The sequence below is a fragment of the Pleurodeles waltl genome, chromosome 10 (genome assembly GCF_031143425.1).
Source record: "Pleurodeles waltl isolate 20211129_DDA chromosome 10, aPleWal1.hap1.20221129, whole genome shotgun sequence".
Lineage (NCBI taxonomy): Eukaryota > Metazoa > Chordata > Amphibia > Caudata > Salamandridae > Pleurodeles > Pleurodeles waltl.
Window position 1 is genome coordinate 240,711,148 of NC_090449.1, and position 22,620 is coordinate 240,733,767.

Consider the following 22,620-nt stretch of genomic DNA (forward strand, 5'->3'; position numbering starts at 1 on the left):
GACAACAACTCAAGAGTCTGTAACTTTCTAATGGTTTGCCACCGCAATAGATCTCACATTTATACATTTTAGTATGCATCTCAATTAGGAAGGGACACCCCTCTTCTGTCGTTTCCTAATTTCTTTTCAAATTTAGTCTCATGAGGAAAATTGTGAGCTGAAAAGCCATCTCCAATTTGCAAAATGGTTTTGATACATTGTAGATCGCAAAACCTGTTACCTTCCGAAACACAGGCTTTGCGTACCTTAAAATGCAATGGTTTATTGGGCCAAAGGTATATTGCCGTATCTGGACGTGAGAGGACCTGATAATTTTAAGGGCACAGATGGAATTCTTTTTTCCAGCTTTTATCAATGAGGGCGTTGGGAGTGAAAGTGCCACAAGCGCATGAAGGTGGAGAAAGAGCTCTAGTAAATACAATTAGTGGTCAGAGAGACAAAATTTGTGGATATGACGCAGGGGGACAGATTCTGGTGCACTGGATCAAAGTATAGGTGAGCATCTCAAGGAAGAAATTGCATATCGGATATCAAGATGTTACTGAAATAGGGAGCAGGGAGAGGTACAGCAATGGAGTAATATAAATTACTAGCAGATTTGTGAAAGTTAAATACACTGAGGTGTGGATCATGAGTGCCCTAGCCCAGGCCCAGTAAATTCCGAGTTGGAGTATTTATTGGCTCCTATAAATCCTTCCACTCTGAGTTTTCATTCAAAACAGGGCATTAGATGTAGAATTCGGTGCTCACCACTACCACACCGAATTCCACATGTCTTGTTATTACTAGGCATATTTGCCCCCACAAATTTCAGCAGCAATATTTATCGTACCTAATATTATTCCCATGCAAAGAACTATGACATTTCAGAATTCCAAACCCTGCACAAACTGGAGTTTATGGAGGGATCTGAATTTTGCTTCCTGTTTGTAACTGGGCCTGAGGGTAATACAAATACGAGAATGCCTTGATGTCAACCCTGCTTGAAGCAAACATAGATGGGTGAATATATAATTAGTATTGTTATTACATACATTTCAAAGTGAGGAACATGGGAAAATACATTGATTATTTTATGCCATTATCAAATATGCTTTATGTAAGCAGAACAATTCCTATTTTAAATTCTTTCCATGATGCATGTATCATAGTTTATGCTTGAATACATAAATACAATTTTAAAAATAGTGTGCAGGAAAATTATTTTACCGAGGCAATGTATAAAAACAATTTACAACAAGGTATAATTGCGACTGCGCAAAATGCAAACTTACTTCTGAGGACCGATTATATTACTATTAAAAATATCCCTTGTTTTATTCACAAAATCTGACACCAATGACTCCTCCAGCTGGACTGTACTCAGGCAAGGATTATCCTCTTGAATTTCAGGAAAGAGTTCAAGCTCTACCTGTGAAAACAGGTTGAAACTACTGTAAATTGAGTATAAAAAAGCCTGATCAAACGTTGTGGAAAGTTTAAAACATGCAGTTCAACAGCTAAAGAGAAAGACGACCAGGCGCTAAATCGGTATGTCTTTAAAATGCCACATTGTATTGTTGAAAAAAGAGAAAAACTATTTACAGTTACAAAGTGACTTCCTAAAGTGACTACCACTGCACTGCAAAGTTACCTGGATGTGGTTTAAGAAAAAAACGAATTCTATACTTAAGGGGTGCAATATTTTTGAAGGTCGAGATGGAGACACACAACCTTGAGAGCTATATTCCACTTCCAAAACGTTTGGAAAGTAGAACTTAAAAGGAAAAATGTCAAGACCCGAGGCCTTTCAGTGATACCAATATAACCGAAATATCCTTTAGGATAAGTCTTAAGTGTCATTTTGAGACGCTGTAAACATTAATTATAAGTTTAACAATCTGTTAGTTGATCACTTGGATCACATGGAGCTCATGTACTAATATTCCAAATACGAAATCGTAAATTGCAACAAATACTGTTTAGCAATTTGTGATTTTTATTTGAAAATAATTTTAATGGGTTTGGCAGAAGTGATGCAATTTGCGCACCAAATTCTACCGAATGTAATGGTATTTTGTGAACCAACCTACATAAAAATACCTACCTTATAAATATGCATCAGTTTAGTGGCAAATTGTGACCCACTATGATTGGCTAGAGACACAGGCATGGTGACCTGCTGGGGTCAGCAGGCCACCATGCCTGTGACTGTTTTTGAGTAAAGCAATGTTTTTTTTGCGGCCCTTTGTCGTAAGAGAAAAATAGGATGAGATTAAAAATGAGAACCATTTTTAGTGGCAGGCAGTGGTATCATGGACCATCGCCTGCTCCTAAAAAATTTTTTGTCTACATCGACAAAACGGAAGGATCTCTTGAGGACCCCTTCCTGTTTGCAAATAGTTGCCCCCTCCTTTGTTTTATATATTAATGTTTTGTGACTAGAAACTTTATTTGGAAGGGGCACCCTTTACACCTCCCTTCCAAATATCGATTCAGTATTAACTCGCAAGCCCAAAATGCGTGTTACCAAATGCAATCTGGGTTTTGAACATTAAAAAATATCATTTGGGTTCAGGCTCCGCTTTGACCTTTGTGACCATAAAATTGCTTTGGACATGAGGGCCTTGGAGCCCAGTGTACTATCAAGCTGGCGGACCTAAGCCCCATTCTTGTCTGGGTGAAAGTGGCTGAGGAAATATTAGGATGTAAAATGCGTAGCGCTCACACACGCCGATTATTGTATTTTATCGGTAGGAATTCCCTCCATTACTCGGCACTGTACAGGAGGCCAACATTTTGTATTGTCGGGGACACCACCATGCCTGTGCTGGAATTCTTCTTATCTAACACATGTGGGCGCCCATGACTGCCTACACCATCTGGCATTTCGTCTTTGAAGGAAGGGAGGGGGAGCATGATCTGTATACCCATTCTGGTGGGTTAGTATCATTAATGAGTGCTGCATGATTCAAAGGCATCTTTATGGAACTGTGTCAGCTTCACATTCTCTGCTGCCATTGCATCAACACTTCTCCCTCTAGGGTGCTCCTCTAGACCTTCACTGCTGGTGAAGCTGCTGCTATGCCTTCGGTCCGGTCAGAGGCCTGATGCGGGTCACTGGTAAAGGCATTGATCTTGCTCCCAGAACAACTGCTTCTCGAGCATGGATTCTTGCTAGAGCCAAATAGATCTACATATAAATGTTTGAACTGTTTGCATACTGGTGTGCTAGATCTTCACCATTAGTTCAGTCACTGAGAGGTCAAAGTTAGAAGACAAATAACGGGATGTGAGATCCACCACTTTTATTTTTACTGTTGAACAGTTCCACTGCTTTTTCCAGCAAGTCTCACAGTTCCAGTACTTTTCTTGAAGTGCATCAACCCCCACCCTACACCAGTCACCTTAGCAGGACTCTGGGAGACCCTGTTGCACTACTTGATTCTCTGGAACCCCTATATTTTAATGACTAGCAATGTACCAAAATCAATCCTGAAGATGTACTCTCAGCATCACTGCAAAACATCAATTGCGATCACTACTTCAGTCACATCTATACATTATCATACCTTAGGAAATCCCTCAGCGCTCTTTATAACTTCTTTGAAACAGCGATGGATTAAATTCCAAGAGTCTTCGAAATTTGGATCAAAGCCAATTTTGGGTTCTTCCACCTGGAGTTTCAATATTAGTATTTGAGGAGTAAAGAATTTCATCTCTTCGTATGTTTCTCCAAAATCATTGCCATCCTACAGGAATGTATTTTAAAAACAATATTAAAAAAAAAAAGAAAAAACAATATATTTAAATGAATATACAAATCAAGAATTTCCTTAAGGAATTTTTCTATTTCATAATAAATGTATTGCAGTAACTATTACCTTTCAACATCCTATTTCCAGGCCAGTCTAGGTATTTGTAAGTTTCCAATCCGTCTAAGGCTGACATTAAACACTGGATATCCCCTACGTTACAAGAAAAACTCATCTTTTATAGAGTTCCTACTTGTAGACTTAGGTTGCTCCTAGATAAAAACCACACCTTCAATGGGAAAATCATATAAAGTGGGTTAATGTCCACTTTTGAACTAAGTCAGAATCCCACTGTTTCCAGCTGGACAGTATACGTTTTTTAACACATGACATCTTAAAATACCCTTGTTGGCATGGCTTCCCCCCACACTTTTTGAATGATATTGATGCCAACATTGATTGAGAGTGCACTAGAATCCTGCTGACCCGGCCTCAGCACCAGTGTTCTCTCCCCAAATCTATACCTTCGTTTCCACAATTGGCACACCCATGGCACATAGTTAAGTCCCTTGTAAAATGTACCCATGGTACCAAAGGCCCTGTGGCCAGGGAAGGTCCCCAAGGGCTGCAGCATGTACCATGCCACCCTAGGGGATCCCTCACCAAGCGCATGCCCACTGTCTTTGCAGCTTGGGTGTGCTGGTGTGGAGAAAAAGGCAAAGTAGACATGGTTTGGGTTGAGGTTTTATGCATTGAATATGGGAGATAACTGGTCCAATTTCAGTGCTGATGGAAAGATGATTAGAGAAACTGCTAGTGGGTCATTTAAGTAAGCAGACCTGGTGGTAGTTGTGATGATCTTAAGATGTGATTCTATACCTAGTGGATGAAGGATGACCATTACCATTTGATTACTGAACGTTTGGCATGGGAAGAGTGGAGGATGAATGGGGAAGATTTAAGACATTATGGCATTATGGGAGGGGTTCTGGTTTGCAGGTGGGGTGGGGGGGTCATCTGCTGATGGCAGGGAAGAAATGTTCTGTCACTGGTAGCCTTTCTGCCAGGGTTCTCGTGGCAGTGCTACCGCCGCGGAAACCCTGGTGGAAAGCTGGCTCCAAATAATGCCGGCACTCTTCATTGGACCACCGTGTCAGAGATGCTGATCTCCAGGCCTGTTGGTCCAAACGCTCTGGTGGTACAGGCGGGATGTGGAGGGCTGGCAGAGGCCAATGCGCCAGACTCATTATGTGGTGGTCTTCACCGCCAGCCCGTCGGCGGTGAAACCACCAAAGTGGCCCTGGCGGTCAGAAGACCGCCATGGTCATTATGAGGGCCTATCTATTTTATTAACAAGCAATTTGGTGGAGCTTTCACCTCAGTAACTGAGGAATTGTAGGATGGCTGATAGGGCTCATACATAGTTTATGGTGTGAAAGAGAGCTCTTGAGTGGTTACTTGCTACACTGATAAAAATCTTAAAGTAGTTGGCTTAGGTTAGGAGACTGATGAATTTGTAAGTTTTCATTGATATTTTTGAGGAGCAAGAGCTTCAGGTGTTCATTTTTTTCTTCATGATATCTCAAGTCTGCTTGCTGATCCTTCAGTGGCATGAAAATGCTTTGAGTGCAAAATTAGCAAGGTCTACCATTCATAGATTTTAGATTGTGGTGTGCTAGGACATTCATGATGTTCTGAATTGACTCGCTGTGGTAATCTATAAGGGAGTCAGTGGAGCTGAGTGAGTTGTCATTCTGAGCAATTTCTTAAAGATGCTGAGAAGGGTTGGTTAGGAATGTATTTCAGAAATCTTTTCTAATTTTTGATTGGTTGTGAGTGCACTCTTTTCTGGATGTCAAGATTGGAGAGGAGTATTGGAAGAGAATCGGGACCTGACCTGTTTAGGTTAACTTGATCTTCAATAGGAATGAGATTTGGTGGTAATGATATTGCCTTTCTTAAGGGTTGATCAAGTGACAAGCTAGGTGAGATTATGGTGTGCCAGAAATGTTCAAGTTTAACTTTCAGGGGTTTTTAAATGTAATTCCATTAGCATGGTGACTTCCTCAAACTGGTGGAGGAAGGTGATGTTGCTGTGGGGGAAGGAGGGGCTTTAGATGATGCAGAATTTCAGTGTATCTCTGTGGTTGGCTTTGACTATGAATGAAAGACGTTTGAAGAATTGGAAGGAGGTAGAATTGGCTGAGAAGCACTATCTAGTGTCTCTGTGTATGATGACTCAAGTTCTTTTGTGTGCTATCCTTGTGGAGAAAGGAATATCCTTTAGGAATTAGCATATTGAACAAATGGTAGTGGGATGGAAGAAAGCCAAATTTTAATGCTCCAGATCAAGTCAAGACTGGGTGACATTAACAAGGTCTGCGATTCTGAGGAATATGTATGGGCAAGGTGCATGGTAATATTTTATGTCCTCAGGGACAATATTGATGATCTTGTTTTGATGTCATGTGTGATGCAGTCATGAGAAGTGTTTTTTTCAGAGACAAATGATTGTATACCTCACAAACACCTAAAGATTTAATTTTTGGGGGGTTTGGAACATAAGTATTTTGTCCCTTTAAGCGATGATTTATCAGAAGTGTATTTTATATTATGCTGATTATTAACTGATGTTGGTAATCATACCTTCCCATTGACACATAGGTTTTCAGTGAACTTTAAGAGTTTTATAATCATATTGTTCATCTTTCGTGTTTTGAATGCAGCGTTGCAACCACAGCCCTCCTGTGGAAGTGGGAGTGATCATAAAATCCTAGCAGACTTTATGCATGAGGCAAGACCTAAAGCTTCACCTTGCACTTTGTCACCTACCATCCAGATATCATAAGGCCCAACCTTTCAGCTTTCAACCCCTTGCCAAATCTTTGCAAACTTTGCCAAAATCAATCTTAAGTGCCTCAGTTTTGCCCACAGTCAAGAGCAACAATTTCTCTTGCAGCACTTTCTGGTAGTAGAACCGGAACCGGATTATTAAACATTATAAATATTTAAAAACGTATAAATCAGGCAGTGTTACACTCCTATAATCAGTTCAAATAGGATCAAATTATGCATTAGAACCTATGCTGATGCAAAATATAAGAACATATTTACCACATGGCTCCTTGGAGTGCCCACGATGCATTCAGACATGAAAATATGTCTACTGAAACCTCAGATTAACTGTGCAAACATAACTGCAAGGTCCACAATGCAATGGAAGACCAGAAAAAAAGCAGGACTATAAAGCCAAGTGTGTATGTTTGTGCGTAAGGGATGTATGTTCACGGAGGAAAGAGATGTAAGCATCCTGTAGCCTCTAATCTCCACCCCACCCTCAGTATCTTTTGTTGAAGCAGAAACCCAGGGGTTGTCAGCCGTGTACCCTGTGAGGCTCCCTTCCTGCTAACGTATGGATGCTGGCTGGCCAACCTAGGCGTCCGAGTGTTGTGGGCACACCCCTTCTAATTGTCTTCCAAATGACCAGTGCTTTGTGAAGATTAGCCTAAATACATGCAAAGATTGAAAAGTATTCTAACATTCATTTTACACATTGATCAGCTGTACCAATTTTGACATGGCCACACCAGGGGCCAGAGCAGGATCGAAACACTGTCTTCCTTTCTTTAACTTGACTTTCTGACATTTTCACTGTGCTGGCTCCTTACTTTGCCTTCTTTAAGAAAGTGTTTTTTCAATCATGAGTAACTATTGCTGCACTTTAATTGTTTCTCATCATATTTGTAAATGTGTTGTTCACAGTTGCCCTGGACCCTGACGTTTTCACGTTTTTTTATTCTTTTAAATTTATTGACATACCAACCATATGCCCCTCCCCTTTCCTACTCAAGCCAATGCTTCCAAAAGAAAGGCAAGTTTGTTTTTGTAGATTTGCCTATCTGGGTGGTGAGGGATTTCTGGTACTGATCCATGGAAGACTAAGCTCTCCATCCCACAGCAGTACAGTCTGCCTCCTTACACCAATATCTGAGTATGGACATATCAAGAAAAGAAACATCACTCTTTCCAACCACACAGTTCAGTATTGAACACAAATTTCGATTTAAAATCCTTCAAAGCAGTTTATCATACAGGGATACTGGGGCTGTGTGATCTGCCTTCGGTTAGTAGAAGGATTTAACTTACTGCTTCTCATTTCTCAATAGATATTCATTATTTTGATTTAAAATCAAAATGAAAATTGTGGGAACCAGAGGTGTTAGTTCCCTCTCTACATCATTGTGGAGGGCAAGATTGCAGTTTCCTTGGAGATAACCATCATGACTTTAGGGCTCTGATTATACTTTTGGTGGAATAGGGTGGGGTGTTAATCAATGTGGCAAATACCAACACTCCATGATGAGGTATTTATTCCATGCAGTGAATGCCTCGATTTCAACATGGAAATGAGGCATAACATTCAGAATCCATTTTTATCAAATTTAATTCTACATGTATCTCCTGTTTTTCAGGTTATTTTCCCCAATCAATTTCCACAGATTTGACCTCTGAGAATATATCAGGGGAAAACTGTAAGAGTGTGATAATTATCACACAACTCCTATTTCTGACACCTGTGCAAACAATAGATTGCACTGGGGTTGGAATTAGCAGATTTTGCACAGAGATCGGAATTTAGTGCTTGGCTTGTAATGAGGGGCTTAGAAGAGATTGACTCATGGACCCATGCTGTCAGAAATCTGGGCACAGTAAAAGTACCAGCTACTATCTTTGGGTCTTGCAGACTCCTGTGGAATTGTGCCTGAGGTCTGGGTCTGGGTCGGTGTTGTACTATTTTCTGATCCTGTACTGTTATGTCATGTATATATTTGTATACCATGAATGGAGGTGAAATTTAGCAGCGTGCAGTATAAGTTCAACCCTATGGTGTCTGTGTTTTTCAATTAACAATACAAGGCTAGATGTAGAAAACTTTGTTTATGGTTTCAAACACTCCCCTGAAAAGTTTGCGACTGCAAAAAAAAAAAAAGTACTACAACTCCCAAAATGGGGTTGCAACTGGATACCGATTAGGCGTTTGTAAGGGACATGTTGTGGGCATCTGTTCCAAATATCGAATCAATACCAAATATACCAATAGTTTGTGACTAGATATCCGGTCGGAAAATATTCGACCAATCTGTTTTTGTAGAGTGCAACCACTCACCCGTGAGAGTCTCAAGGTGCTATGGGGGGCTGTTGGGGGTGCATGGTGGACGGACAGAGCCTTTTCAGAAGAGCCACGTCTTGAGGTTCTTCCTGAGGTGGTGAGCGATAGGCTTTGTCTGAGGTGCATGGGTAGGTTGTTCCAGCTCTTTGCTGCAAGGTAGGTCAAGGACCTTCCTCCGGCTGTGGTTTTCCGTATGCGTGGGATGGTGGTCAGTGCATGCTGGGCGGAGTGGAGGGATCTGGTGGGGTTGTGGGAGGAGATGCAGTGATTTAGGTAGGCCAGTCCGATGTTGTGAGTGGCTTTGTAGGTGTGGGTGAGTAGCTCGAAGATGATTCGTTTCTCCACCTCAGGTGCTGGGAGATATCTTCCTGGCGGAGGAGGTTCAGGGCGAGTCTGGCAGTGGTGTTTTGGATGTGTTGCAGCTTTCTGATGGTTTTTGTTGTGGTGCTGGAGTAGAGTGTGTTGCCGTAGTCGAGCTTGCTTGTGACTAAGGCATGGGTGACTGTCCTGCCGCAGTCTAAAGGGATCCATTTGAAAATCTTTTGGAGTTGGCAGAGGGTGTGTCAGTAGGAGGAGGTGCAGGTGTTTACCTGTTGGGTCATTGATAGGGAGGAGTCAAGGATGATTCCTAGGTTGAGGGCGTGGTCAGTTGGAGAAGGCGGGCGCTGAGAGATGTGGGCCACCAGGAGTTGCCCCAGGCTGAGGTGAAGTTTACAAAGATGATGAGCTCGGTCTTATCTGAGTTGAACTTGAGGCAACTCTCTCTCATCCAGGCGGCAATGGATTCCATTCCTGTGTGGAAGTTCCTCTTGGCCTCATCCGGGTTTTCAGTGACGGATATGATGAGTTGTGTGTCATCGGCGTATGACACGATGTTAAATCCGTGGCCTATGACGATGGCAGCAAGTGGGGCCATGTATATGTTGAAGAGTGGTGGGCTCAGGGAGGATCCCTAAGGAACTCCGCAACTGACTTCTGTAGGTTTGGATGTGTAGGGTGGGAGCCTCAATCTGTGGTCTTCTGGAGATGAAGGAGTGGATCCATTGCAGGGCTTTTCCACGGATTCCTGCATCGTGTAGTCTGGTGCATAAGGTGCTTTGGGAGACCGCGTCGAAGGCTGCTGAGAGGTCGAGGAGTAAGAGTGCTGTGGTGCGGCCGCAGTCTAGGAGTGTGCAGATGTCACTGGTGACTGCAAGAAGAGCTGTCTCCGTGCTGTGGTTGCTGTGGAAACCTGACTGGGAAGTGTCTAGTGAGATGTTGTACTCGATAAATTGCAGCAGCTGTGAGTTGATGGCCTTTTCCAGTACTTTGGCTGAGTAGGGTAACAGACAGATGAGCTGTATACTCTTTAGCTCTGATGGGGCAGCAGAGGGTTTCTTCAGGAGGGGGCGTACCTCGGCGTGTTTCCAGTCTTCGGGGGAAGGTGGCTGTGTTGATGGAGCAGTTCATTGTCTTGCGCAGCTCAGGGGCAATGGATGTGCTGGCTCTAATATAGATGTGGTGGGGGCAGGGGTCTGTGGAAGCTCTGGAGTGAGTGCTGTTCATGATGCTTTTTGTTTCCTCAGTGGAGTGGACCAGCCGGGGATAGTTTAGGTGTGGTTCTGGGGGGGGTGGGTCGGTCATCGGTTCTGAGCTGGGCTGGTTCTGCAAAAGGAAACTGTTGCAAATGTCCTTGATCTTGCAGGAGAAGAAGGTAGCGAGTCTGTCGCAGAGGTCTTGTGAAGGGGGGATTCTGGTGGCTTTGGAGGGGGGACTGGTGGATTCGTTGATAACCATGAAGAGTTCCTTCGTGTGGGCACGGAGGAGTTGTTGCGTTCCCAGAGTGTATTTTTTTCGCATTCTTTATGTGTCGGTGGTGGATGGTGGTGGCGGCGCTGAAGGAGGCAAGGTCTTCACTGGTTTGGCTTTTTTTCCGTTTCTTCTCTAGGTACCTGAAGTTGCCTTGGATTCTAGGAGTTCGATGGTGAACCAGCTGGCTTTCTTTGGGATGCACTTAGCCGATGTTGAACGGAGGGGGGCTAGGGCGTCGGCGTATTTGGTGATCCAGGAGTTGAGGTTGCATGCTGTGGTGTTGGTGTCATCGGAGGGAGGTGGGGTGATATGATGAGTGTTGTGGTGAGTTGCTCGTTGGTGATTTCATTCCATTTCCTGTGGGGGGCCCTGGGGGCATGGGTGTGGCTGCTGGGTGCATTGATGGTGAAGTGTAGGCTGTGGTGGTCTGTCCAGTCTGGGTTGGAGATAGTCTTGATGGTAATCCGGTTGCGTGAGGTGAAGATGGTGTCAAGTGTGTGTCCTGCAGCATGCATGGGTGCGATGATCAGTTGTCTGAGGCCAAGCGTGACGAGGTTGTCGAGTAGGGAAGTGGTGTTTTGGTTGTTGCGGTCCTTGAGGTGGAAATTCAGGTCGCCGAGGAGGAGGTAGACGGAGGACACCAGGGCATGGGGGATGCAGATGTCTACAAAGGCATCAATGAATGCTGGGCGAGGACTAGGCAGGTTGTAGACCAGGGTGCCCCATATGGAGGAGTTGTATTTGGCGTGGATCAGGAAGTAAAGGTGTTCCATTGTGGTGCAGTGCTCCTCCATGTTGGCCATGATGCATAGTGAGGACTTGTGTACGATGGCAAGTCCTCCGCCCAGATGGGAGGGCTGGTCATTCGTTAGGATGCTGTAGCCGTCTGGGATAGAAATTGTGGTGTCTGGTCCAGAGGTGGGGTTGGTCCAGGTCTCGGTAAGGAAAGTGCTGCCTGGTCAGGCAGAGTCAATCAGGTCCCAGAGTTCGGTGGTGAGCTTATGGAGGTAGCGTATATTCAGAAGGAGGCAGTTGATGAGGTTGTGGTGGGTGTCGGTGTTTCAGGGTGTGGGGTGTTTCTTCTGATTGTTGTGGCTGAAACTTGCAGTTCTGGCTGGAGAAAGGTCCGTGGGTGTCCCTGGGAGATGCAGTGCAGCAGTCACTGAGATGTTTGGTGTTGAGGTGGTGGAGGGTCTGGGCGTCGTAATGGAGGGTGGCCTGGGGATGGGTCGTCGGAGATCCAGGGTTTCTGGTGTGGTGTGCGGTCCAGACGTGGACAGGTGCAGATAGGCTTCCCTTTGGCGTGCCTTCGCCGCCTTTAAGAAGGGGAGGGAGGCGGGAGTTCAGTCAGCTGGGAGACGAGAGGGTGGGAAAGGCGCTTTGCGGGAGGGGGCCTGGGGCCGCAGGGACAGCAGCGGTGTGGGAGGAGAGGGACGAGTGGGAACAGAAAGGGCAGGAGAAAAGGAGTAAAAGGAATAAAAAAAGGAGTAAAAATAGGAGAGAAAGAGTGAGAAAGTGGAGATACTTACTTGTAGATGGCCACTGGGCCACCAGGGATGAGGTGCAGGCAGGAGCCTGCGGGAGGAGGAGGGCCTTGAACTGAGAAGGCTCTCAGTTCGATTCTGGAGGCAGAGGAGCAGCAGCAGCTGCAGCAGTATTGAAATTTACTGACTCCCAAGTTGGGGAGCTAACTTATTTGTAAACAAGAAGGGGTCTCCTTTGTGCCCTTATCCCATTGTGAATGGTGGGGACTACTGCTAACTCTCACAGAATTTTTTATTATTATAATGTTTTATATAAAAGCACCGTTTCCTTTAACAAAATGTGGCTGCTTTAATAAAATATTTACTAAAATGCAATCACAGATATAGAGGTTTGCTGAATGCTGCAGGTCACCATCTATGTGTATGCCATCAATCGGCATTTGTCTCAATTCGCAAGCTACCTTATGAATATTAATAAGGTAGGTCCAGTGCCTAATTATTAAAATAATGAGTGCTGTTGCCCAAAGCACTACTCTGAAGCCCACAGCCGGCTCTATTAAATGTCAGTGCGCCAAATACCAAGGCTGCATAGCCCTGAATACACCTGGGGATAGCAGCAACAAAGAGGAGAGGTGGGTTTTCAAGTTCTTCCTAAATTGATGCAGGGGGAAACGATTCCCAGAAGAAAGGAAAGTTTGTTTCATGCTTCGAAGTGCTGATGGGCATGGCCTGTTTTCGTGCCTGCTCATTCGGGCTTTCTGTATCTCTATCCTTGTGAGGGTTTGACCTGTGCATGGTACAGAGGCCAACCGAGATATGTAGTTGATTTGAAAAGTAATCTTGGTAGGTCTGGTGTAACACAGCTTTAGAAGCGTGCGAGAACTAATGCTATGAATAAAATATTAACACCCAATCTGCATAGGGAGCGACTTAGGCTCAGCCTCCTTCAACAATTGCTTTTTGGAAGTGTCTTTAAGGTTTTGGATCAGCTCACAGGACAACTACATAGAGAGGTGTCATGTGACAGCCCCATTCATTCATTTACTATTGGAAGTGTCATTCACATTTTGGATCCATCCGCAGGAGAGTCAAAGTGTTGGAACTATCAGTCAACATTACTGATGGAGTGTGTCCACTTTACCGTCAGGGTCTGCCTGAAGGGCGCACACTGCGAGGCAGAGTAGTCAATTTCAAGCACCACAACATCATATCACATAGTCTTCCTGGAAGTTGCTGTGTGCACTACAGATACCAGCGGGTGTCTAGTGAAGCTGTTGGCCGAGCTCAGACTATACCTTCATGATCATTAGGTGTAGGCTGCCAGTATTGTATTGTATTGTAATCGTATTTATATAGCGCTTACTACCCCTGACGAGGCGTCGAAGCGCTTTTCGATGAGTAGCGCGCTACTTCGGAACCCAACAAGAATTAGTGATGGATTAGTATTGTTAAATAATTAGTACAGTTTTAGTATTATTATGAGTTAATTTGAGCCGCGGATATGAGAGTTTGTTAGTTAGATTGACTGGAGTAATGGAGGGGTGGAGGAGGAAAGAAATCCAGAAGTGTTAATTGGGAGTATATCCTTCATTTACTCAACCCAAAGGCTTGGGATGAGTAAAGGGGGGTGGAGGGGGAAGAGTATGTGGAAGGGTTAGGGAGAGCATAGTAGCAGGGTGAGATGAATGCAGGAGAATTTAGTAGGGTTGTGTGGGAGGTCACAGAGGTAGAGTGAGGTTTGGTGAGTTAGATGTGGAAGTGGAGAGAAGAGCTTAGGCAGAGATATTTAGGAGATGAAAGTGGTAGAAAGGATTTGGGATGAGTCAGAGTGAGAATGGAGGATAGTTTGATAGAGACATGACATAAGAGTGATGAGTAGATAAGTGTGATAAGATGAGAGCAGGAATTCATAGATATCTAGTATAACAACCCACCCAGGAGCCATGCAATGATCCACGAACATGCCAAGCACAGAAACAACATATACACATACATACATATATATATATATATACACACACACACACATATGCACATACAATACATAATTAGAATCATGGGTAAAAAATACTTAGTCAGACAGGTTTAAAGAGTGTGTGTTTTTTTATTGTTATGACATAGTAGCAATACATATTTTCCAAAGAAGCTATAAATAAATACAAATATACATATAATCTGAAAAAATCTTTATCCACATAGGCATATGCAGTTCATAGTTGTTTGAAAAAGGTGGTTATGAAGGAAAGAGCCAATTCTTGAGTAGTTTTCTGAAGACAAGAAAGTTATCTGTGGCTCTTATAGTTGGGGGTAATGAATTCCATAGTTTGGCTGCTTGGACGGAGAAGGATGTCCCACCTATAGTCTTTTTCTTGTATGGTGGTGTTCTAAGGCGGTGTGCCAATCTTGAGCGGAGGGTTCTTTGCTGGATGTATTTGGTAATTTTCTTTCTGATAAAAAGCGGTCCTGTTCCATGTATAGCTTTGTGGGTGATACAAAGCAGCTTGAAAGTGCATCTTCTGGCAACGGGTAACCAGTGTAGTGCACTCAAAGCAGGGGAGATGTGGGCTTGCGGCTTTATATGTAGTAGTAGCCTGGCTGCGGAATTCTGGATACGTTGTAGTTTTTTCATAACAGATAGAGATGATCCATGGTAGAGGCTATGGGCATAATCCAGTTTGGATAGTACAAGCGAGATAGTAGCTTGCACCTTGTGTGGAAATCCGAAGTGGGGGAAGATGCGTAGTAAAGTCTTTGAGGTGATGAAGCTTGTGCATGCTAATTTGTCTACTTGGGCATTCATAGTTAACTTGGAATCCATGGTGATTCCTAGGTTTATAACTTCCTTGGATAATTGAGGAGGTGGTCCGAGATCGTCAGGCCAGACGCACAGAGGGTCATAATTTTTCCAGTCACCACATATGAGTATTTCTGTTTTGGAGGTATTTAGTTTGAGATGGCTCCAGGTCATCCACTGATCAACGGCTCTGAGGCAACTGAAGATTTCTGAGTTTTCAATGTTTTTGGGGCCTTCTAATTTAAGTAGTATTTGTGTGTCATCTGCATAGTTGTAGCATGTGAGATGGAAATCATTGATCAGTTCTGGTAAAGGTATCATGTAGATGTTGAAAAGCAAAGGTGAGATGATTGACCCTTGGGGGACCCCTGCTTTTGTGAGGTAGGGTTCGGACGAGAAGGGGGGCGAGTGGATGATATTCGCTCTTTTTTGAAGATAGGAAGTAATCCAGTCGAGAGCAATCCCTTGTATGCCGGCTTCGTGGAGTCTTTGAGTTAGGGTGTCATGGTCAACCGTATCAAAGGCAGCTGAGAGGTCCAAGAGAAGTAGTGCAGCAACTCCATTTCGGTCGACTGTGTTTTTGAGATCGTCCCAGATTGCCATGAGTGCTGATTCAGTGCTTCTTCCTGGGCGGAATCTAGTTTGGAAGTCTGAAAGTATAGAATTGTCTTCTATAGAGAGTACCGCTCTGCCTCTCTGTACAACACACTGTGAACTTTTTTTGTAATTCTAAATGCTGCTCATATTGGTCAGTGTAAGGCAACCACACATCTGATTTAGCTGGATACAGCAAATTTAAATTCATATCTACTTTTCGATCAAATATCACTGAAGCAGAATATGAATATTTACATATTTTGGTGCATAAAATGAAAACATATGTTTTAATTATTTAAAGAAAGCTTTCAATGTGTTTAACAAATTAATAAATTGCACACCTCGAAATCTCCAATTACATATCGAATGACAACTTTGCAGCAATGGCCTTAGTGTGATCTAAGGAAATGTTCTGACTTAAAAGATGGCCACTGCTGTTGCGGGCCTCAAACTCAAGTAGAGTGTTTGCCTTTCTTTTCTTTCCATATTGTATTCATTGTGTTCAATCTTGACTGGATATGCAAGGCTTGTGCACCTCTTGGTGCCCTCCAAATCTTTAGAATGTGGTCGTCCTGCACCAGAATCGACTGCTCTGTTTTTAAGATGGCCTCACTGGGGTAAGTCAAGATGATGATGGGTGGTCCAGAGAATGCAAGAAGGCAGAGGCTGTAGAGTACCAGGGGGCCATGGGGTGCGGTGCTTTCACAACCTAGCTGTGCACCACAAGTTCCCTTACTCATCCCGAACCCCTAGTCAAGTAGGATGCGGTGACAATAAGACATCGCTCTGGGATGGAGCTCTTCGTGCTAAGTCACAAACATCTGTTCATGCAGTGGGAGAAGAATACTGATTTTTTTGGGCCAAATAAAGAGTAAACATCTTTTGAACAGCTGGGATAAGGAAGGGCGAGGGTTCAAGAGGCCGAAACCATTAGAATAATTTTCCCCATTCAAGTCTGGCTCATATTAAGACAGGTCCTATCGCCAAGTTCAAGTGTTTAGTAATTTGGAATGTTTTTCGTTCTAAGAGTTAAAATGTTAAATTAAAATTCGACTTTGAAAAAAAAAACGCCTAACATTTCTACTGCTTTGTTGCATGTTATACAAGCAAATGGGTGAATGAATCAGTGAATGAGCACATGAATGGGTGAATGGATGAGCGAGTACATGGATGAGTGAGTGAGGAGCAGTGACGGGAGGAAAGAACGGCACCTTACCAACAAGGGAACAGCAGTAATGTCCAGCCTCTTGGCCACGCCATCCATGCATTCACTTTTTCTTTTCCGAATTCATCAATGGACTCCTCACTCATTCTTCATTCTTTCAACCAGTTATGCACACAGTTACCTATTCATTCATCCATCATGTATCTTCTCACCCATTTATCCCTCCATGCACTCACACGTCTAAACATTCTTTCACTCATCCACTTATCCTTTAACTCATTTAAGCACTTTCTCATTTATTTAGACATCCATACATTCATCAGCTCGTTGAATCATTTTTACATTTGCCCTCGTACAAATCCACAAACCCACACATACACAATTGTCAGTCAATGCAATTTCAATAATAAAAGCCCGCCCGATAGTCTTTGCCAGTGCCTATTTGTGTTCACTTGACTGCCTAGCAAGTCATAAATTTAATGCGGACTTTTAAGGGTACCAAGTGCAGCTGTGTTACAATGGGGAGTCATGGGCACGCTGCATGATTGGCAGTCAGGCATCTTGGGTCCTGGTGATCAGAGAACCGCCCCCTTCAGTGTGGACCTGCACCGTGGAGTTAAAGGGGTTTACTGGCAAACACATATTCTTATTCCTTTGTGCTTATAGGTGGTGGGCGAGGATAAGGCGCTATATTAACTAGAAATTGTTTCTATGTGTATAACCTCGGTCACTATAAAAGCCTTCCAGGTATTTTAGCATGCCACTAGTTAAAGGGCATAGAAAAGCAAAATGTTTTTTTAGTGATCGTGTCTACTATATGCTATCAGCGCTGTTTTATTATTAAATACATCTTAGTTTTTATAGGAACCAACATATTACATATACATAACATAAAAGTACATATACATTGAGTAAACGTGGGCTTGTACCTTGTGAATAGCAAAAAATGAAAGGATGTCCTGCAGAGAGTTTATGACCATTTCACGTAGCTGTAGTGACATGAAGGATGCAACGCAAGCAAAAAACTCTTGAATTCTTTGGAAAGAATCATTATTTTGTGGAACAAAATGCATCCAGTTTTCCTTATTCACGATAAAGAGCGATGCACACGTTGGAATCCATCTGAAAAGCAAAACAAGGAAAGAAAGGTCCATATGTTTCTCAGGTATCCAGACATGTAGACAACATTGTGACAGGTACTTGTGTGACTTGCTGCTGTGATGCTGTAGTAAATCGATTTAAAGTGCTAATAGATAACTTATAAATCAATGAATATTAGATATTTGCTCCAAACCATATACTTACATATCAAAAGTTGTGTATTTCAGCATTGGGGGAAAACTCAATAAATGTTTATGAGGAACTTATAGGAGGGATCACAGACAATGTATAATATTTGTTAACTAATTTCAAAGAAAAGGTCTTCATGGTAAGTCTGGTGGTTTAAGTCTTTCTTTCATTTTATAGCTTGTCTGAGTCCTGCTGTTATAGACCTTACCCTACTTATAAAAGAAGCATGGGCTTAACATTTTACAATGATTCTCCAACGTGTATTTGCAAGTAAAGATGGGCGAACTGGGTCTAGCGGTAGGAGTGTGCGCCCTGAATATCTGGTGATGGGGTTGTGCGCCCTGAAAATAGAAGGTGGAATATCAAGGTATTAGAATACCAAGTATAAAATATCGAATCCAAAATATTTTAAGATAAGTATGGATTTTCTACATCTAACTCCACATTTATGTGCTTTGATGATATATGTCGCCAAGGTACACTGATGTGGAGTAAGGAATAGTAAATGTATCTATAGTCTATGAGCGCTTACCTTTCAATATTCAGGTTTTGGATACTTTGTCCATGGTATTCTTGTACCACAATATTCATATCCTCAATATTCAGTTGTACAATCGGTGATGGGGACAACTGTGTTGATGTTGTGAAGTAGGAGAACAAGGAAGGTAACTAGAATTACAAATAGTCCTGGAAAAACTAAGAGGTTATGAATGCATATGCGGAACCAGGATCCAAGCCTAAAGGTAGCTTAGAATTTCCTGGCCACAAGAAATGTCAAGGCTAGAAACAATATCCAAAATATCCATTGAGTGTGGTCTGCAAAAGTCATGATGAGCAGCCCATATGGCTTGTGCATAGGTTTAGAAATAGGCGGTAGGAAGTCATGGACTTGATCTAGTAAATCATATCTTGAGACATTCCTTCCTCTAACGAAAAACAAACTAAGTTAAATTCAGCAGACAATTTTACTTGGTGGGATCTGTGGTAATAAAGAGTGCATGTTTTGAAGTTTACTGTGAACAATGGCCATTTTTGCATTGGCCAAGTTGGGACTATAGAGTTTTGCGATGAGCGCCACATCGTTTAGGTGGACTAGATAGAGTGTGAGTAGCATGTGTAACTGATTTCAGAATTCTTGGGGCCTCAATAAGAAGATACCCAATAATGGATCTGGTAATTGAAGCCTTTAAAAATACCTTTACTGGGTTGCACTATATCCACTTGAGTTGGAAAAATAGGCAATTCCGAGGTGGACCCCGAGGGTCCGATTAGGAATGGAAAATAACCGGGGGAACCAGATTCAACACTTCTCATTGCCTGAGTTATTCCTATTTTTAGTCACATTTCCCCCTTCAAATTTGGTTTGGTACGCGCAGCCCAAGCCTTCAGGAAAAACTGAAGGTGCCTATTGTTTTACCTCATTACTCGTAATGCATACCCATCAGAGATTATGGGTGACGCTTGATGATGCCTATGTGTATGCATTGTTTCGATACTATAATCACATCCCTGGAAAAGTGTTGTTGTTAGAAATGGCATTAACACTGACATGTATGTGCATTGTGCATGAGGCAGCCAATGAGTGGACGTGTAACAATTCAAGTCTGCTTAGAAGAAAGGAGGGAACCCCCTTTCTGGTATGCCTATTTTGTGGAGCACCTATTTGGTTAAAGCTTGTTAAGGAAACATGTGGGAAAGAGTCCATAGTATGTTTGTAACATGTGTTGGAGTCTCATAATGGATTAAAGCTGATCTTGTGAATACTCAGTGAAGATTTCTCAGTCCATCCATAACCATAGATGCACAGGAACACTGTAGGTCCAAACATTATGATAATTTCTTTTATCAGTTGTGCATCATACATTACTAAAACTAGCATCAGCCGACATGTGTTTCGTCCCCCTTTTCAGGAATTTTTCAAAATGAGGCTATTTAAAGTTTGCTGAAGGGAACCATGTCCCGTAAAGACTGAGAAGCATAATGGCTGTTGGTGTCCAAAAGAAGAAGAGAAGAAATGGAGAACCGTGATTTGCAGAAAGATCCATTATGGCCAATGTAAGTACTGTGAATATGAGGTGTTAAGGCATACCTAGAATTGGAAATCCACCAGATAACAAATTTGAGATTCATAAATTGTTTATTTGCTTCGACAACCTGGCTGGCGCGTTCCGCGTCTAAGGACGCTCGGATGATACAATGCTAGACTTATCAAGATCTTGGACTGCTTGTTATCTCTTCTACTGTTGGAATAACCACAACTTTTGCCTTACATTTGTTTCGTCTGGAGTTGGACCTTACTGCCTTTATAAAAGAAGTTTATTAACTTGTTATATAATTAATTCTGCTATTCAATGTTATTGTAGTTTGTTTCAGTGATGTGATTTCCTGGTATGTCTTTCAGGATCAGAGCTTCTACAATAGCAAAAAAAACTAAGTCTGAAACATCTCTTATATCTCTCTGTCTTCTCTGCAACCCTGTTATCATTTTCTCAGCTCTTCTATCACATGTGAACACAGCTCATAATAAAGGCAGTTGGAAGCCAATTTCCAAAACTCACAGCACGCACTTGTGATACACAGATGTGCACTAGGAATAGACAATGTACATCTTTTATATCTTAACAAACATAACATGTGCATTGTAGAAAATAGAGATGAACCTCGTAAATTCTGCAGTGCCCACCCCTATTTCTATATTTAAGTAGGAGTTGAGCTCTTACAGTTTAATTAAGTAAAGGCTCCCAATGCCCACACAGTGAAGGGACAGGCGCCTGCTGTTCCCAGAAGGCCATTGGCCCACCACCCACATGAGTGCAGAAAATAAGCTTCTGAAGGGTGACCTTAAATGGAACATCTGAAAAGCTGAGCAGTTTCCTTCCACACCTGGTACAGTGACACATGCAGATGAAGTCTAAGGTGATTGCTTTAAGGGCAGACACAAAACAGATAGGTACCATCTGTAGATGTGGACAAGTAGGTCCAAATATTTGGCAGGTTTGCAGAAAAGAGTGCCAAAACTCTTACTCCATCCTCCAATGGAAACATGGGAGAAGACACTCTTAGTCCATCCTCCAACTGAAACAGGGGAGAAGGCAATCTACAAGCCAGGTCTTGTTTTCTGTACATGGCACTGTAATACCTCAGAAGTTATGTTGTATTGATTTGTATAGCGTACTAATAAACCAAGAGAGTACCCAGGTGCTTGGGCAGGTATGTAGTTCTGTGGTCCCCACATTGCTTATACAAAGATCAAAGTCTTCAGCTGTTTGCAATACTCAGATGAACAGAGAAAGTGGCAAAACAAATGATGTGGACAAACACAGCAATATGAACCAGAAGGTTATGCAAAAAAACATTTTAATTACATAGCGAATGCAATATATGTAGTACCCTGTTATAAGAGCTATGTCGATATCATTTGTGAAAATATCAGGTAATCTGGTATACTAAAACATCTCTCCTGGATAGAACATAAATATACCCCCAAAACTGCTCAATGGTAAAGTTTTAGGCCCATATTTATACTTTTTTAGTGCTGCATTTGCGCCGCTTTTTGACACAAAAACAGCGCAAACTTACAAAATACAATTGTAAATTAAATGCGGCGCTAAAAAAGTATAAATATGGGCCTTAGAGTACATATTTTCATTCGTAAACATTTCATAACATAACAATAATATCGTAAAATGAACTAACTTGTTGCGGAGAATGTCGTGGGCTTCCATACAATGTCTTTTGACTAAATCTTCAAATTCTTCTGGAAGGAGGGGCAGGTTGCCCGAGAGCATATCTTTTGTTCGAACAAACCTGAGGTCACCAAACCTAGAAGGAGGAACATGATTAATGAAAACTGCTTCAGCTTTCCCCCCAAACAAGTCACAAAACAAATTTCAGAGTTTCTGCTATTAGGGTTTTGTTGTACTGTGTATCTTCAAAGCAAGTAGCTGACAAGTAACTGTTGAGTGTAGAATGTATTTGGAGACCTTCTGATTCGGAAACAGCACCTTAAATATAGTTCTGTAGTTAATCGGTAATCAGTGTAGTGGGGCTTCGGCTTTATGTTCATTGTCAGACAACATTTGGGAGGCCAGGTACAGGTTACTGGGCCTCAAACTTGGTGGTAGAGGTCATTTGCCACTGGCGTCCTGGGGCCTGCACTATTATAGTTCTGCAAACTGGACCAAGGACACCCTTTCTGCATTTGACTTTCAGGATAGTGAAGACAAGTAGTCAAAGTTTTCTGAGGGAGGTAGCGTGGTGTGCGGGAGGGGCACTGTTTGATGGGCAGGAGCTCAGAACTCAACAGTCATCCACCAGACCCAATAGACACAATAAAATATTGCTCAGGCTAGTGCCTGACTTTTAATTAAAGTCTCTCAGGTACGCAATAAAATGAAACACTACACAGGGCATCTAGGGTTCTCAGCTACAGTTAAAAAAATTTTTTTTTGATCTTTAAAGAAGTGCTATGTACCATCTCATATCTGGAACTTCCTAGTTTCTGAAACCTCAGGTGTATGACAAACGAATAATCAGAATATTAGAACACCTCCCTTGAACCTTGTCCAAAATAGCTCTGAAACAATGATTGAGGT

General features: G+C 42.5%; 1 protein-coding gene across 1 annotated transcript in view; it reads right to left on the reverse strand.

Moving 5' to 3' along the window:
• DNAH3 (dynein axonemal heavy chain 3) overlaps positions 1 to 22,620 on the reverse strand; it is a 536,699-nt gene that overhangs the window by 388,714 nt on the left and 125,365 nt on the right. The window contains exons 8-11 of the mRNA XM_069210285.1: positions 21,722 to 21,847; positions 17,665 to 17,857; positions 3,552 to 3,731; positions 1,275 to 1,411 (exon numbers count right to left, since the gene is read on the reverse strand). Of these exons, the coding sequence (XP_069066386.1) occupies positions 1,275 to 1,411; positions 3,552 to 3,731; positions 17,665 to 17,857; positions 21,722 to 21,847 (636 nt within the window). The remainder of the gene's footprint in view (positions 1 to 1,274; positions 1,412 to 3,551; positions 3,732 to 17,664; positions 17,858 to 21,721; positions 21,848 to 22,620) is intronic.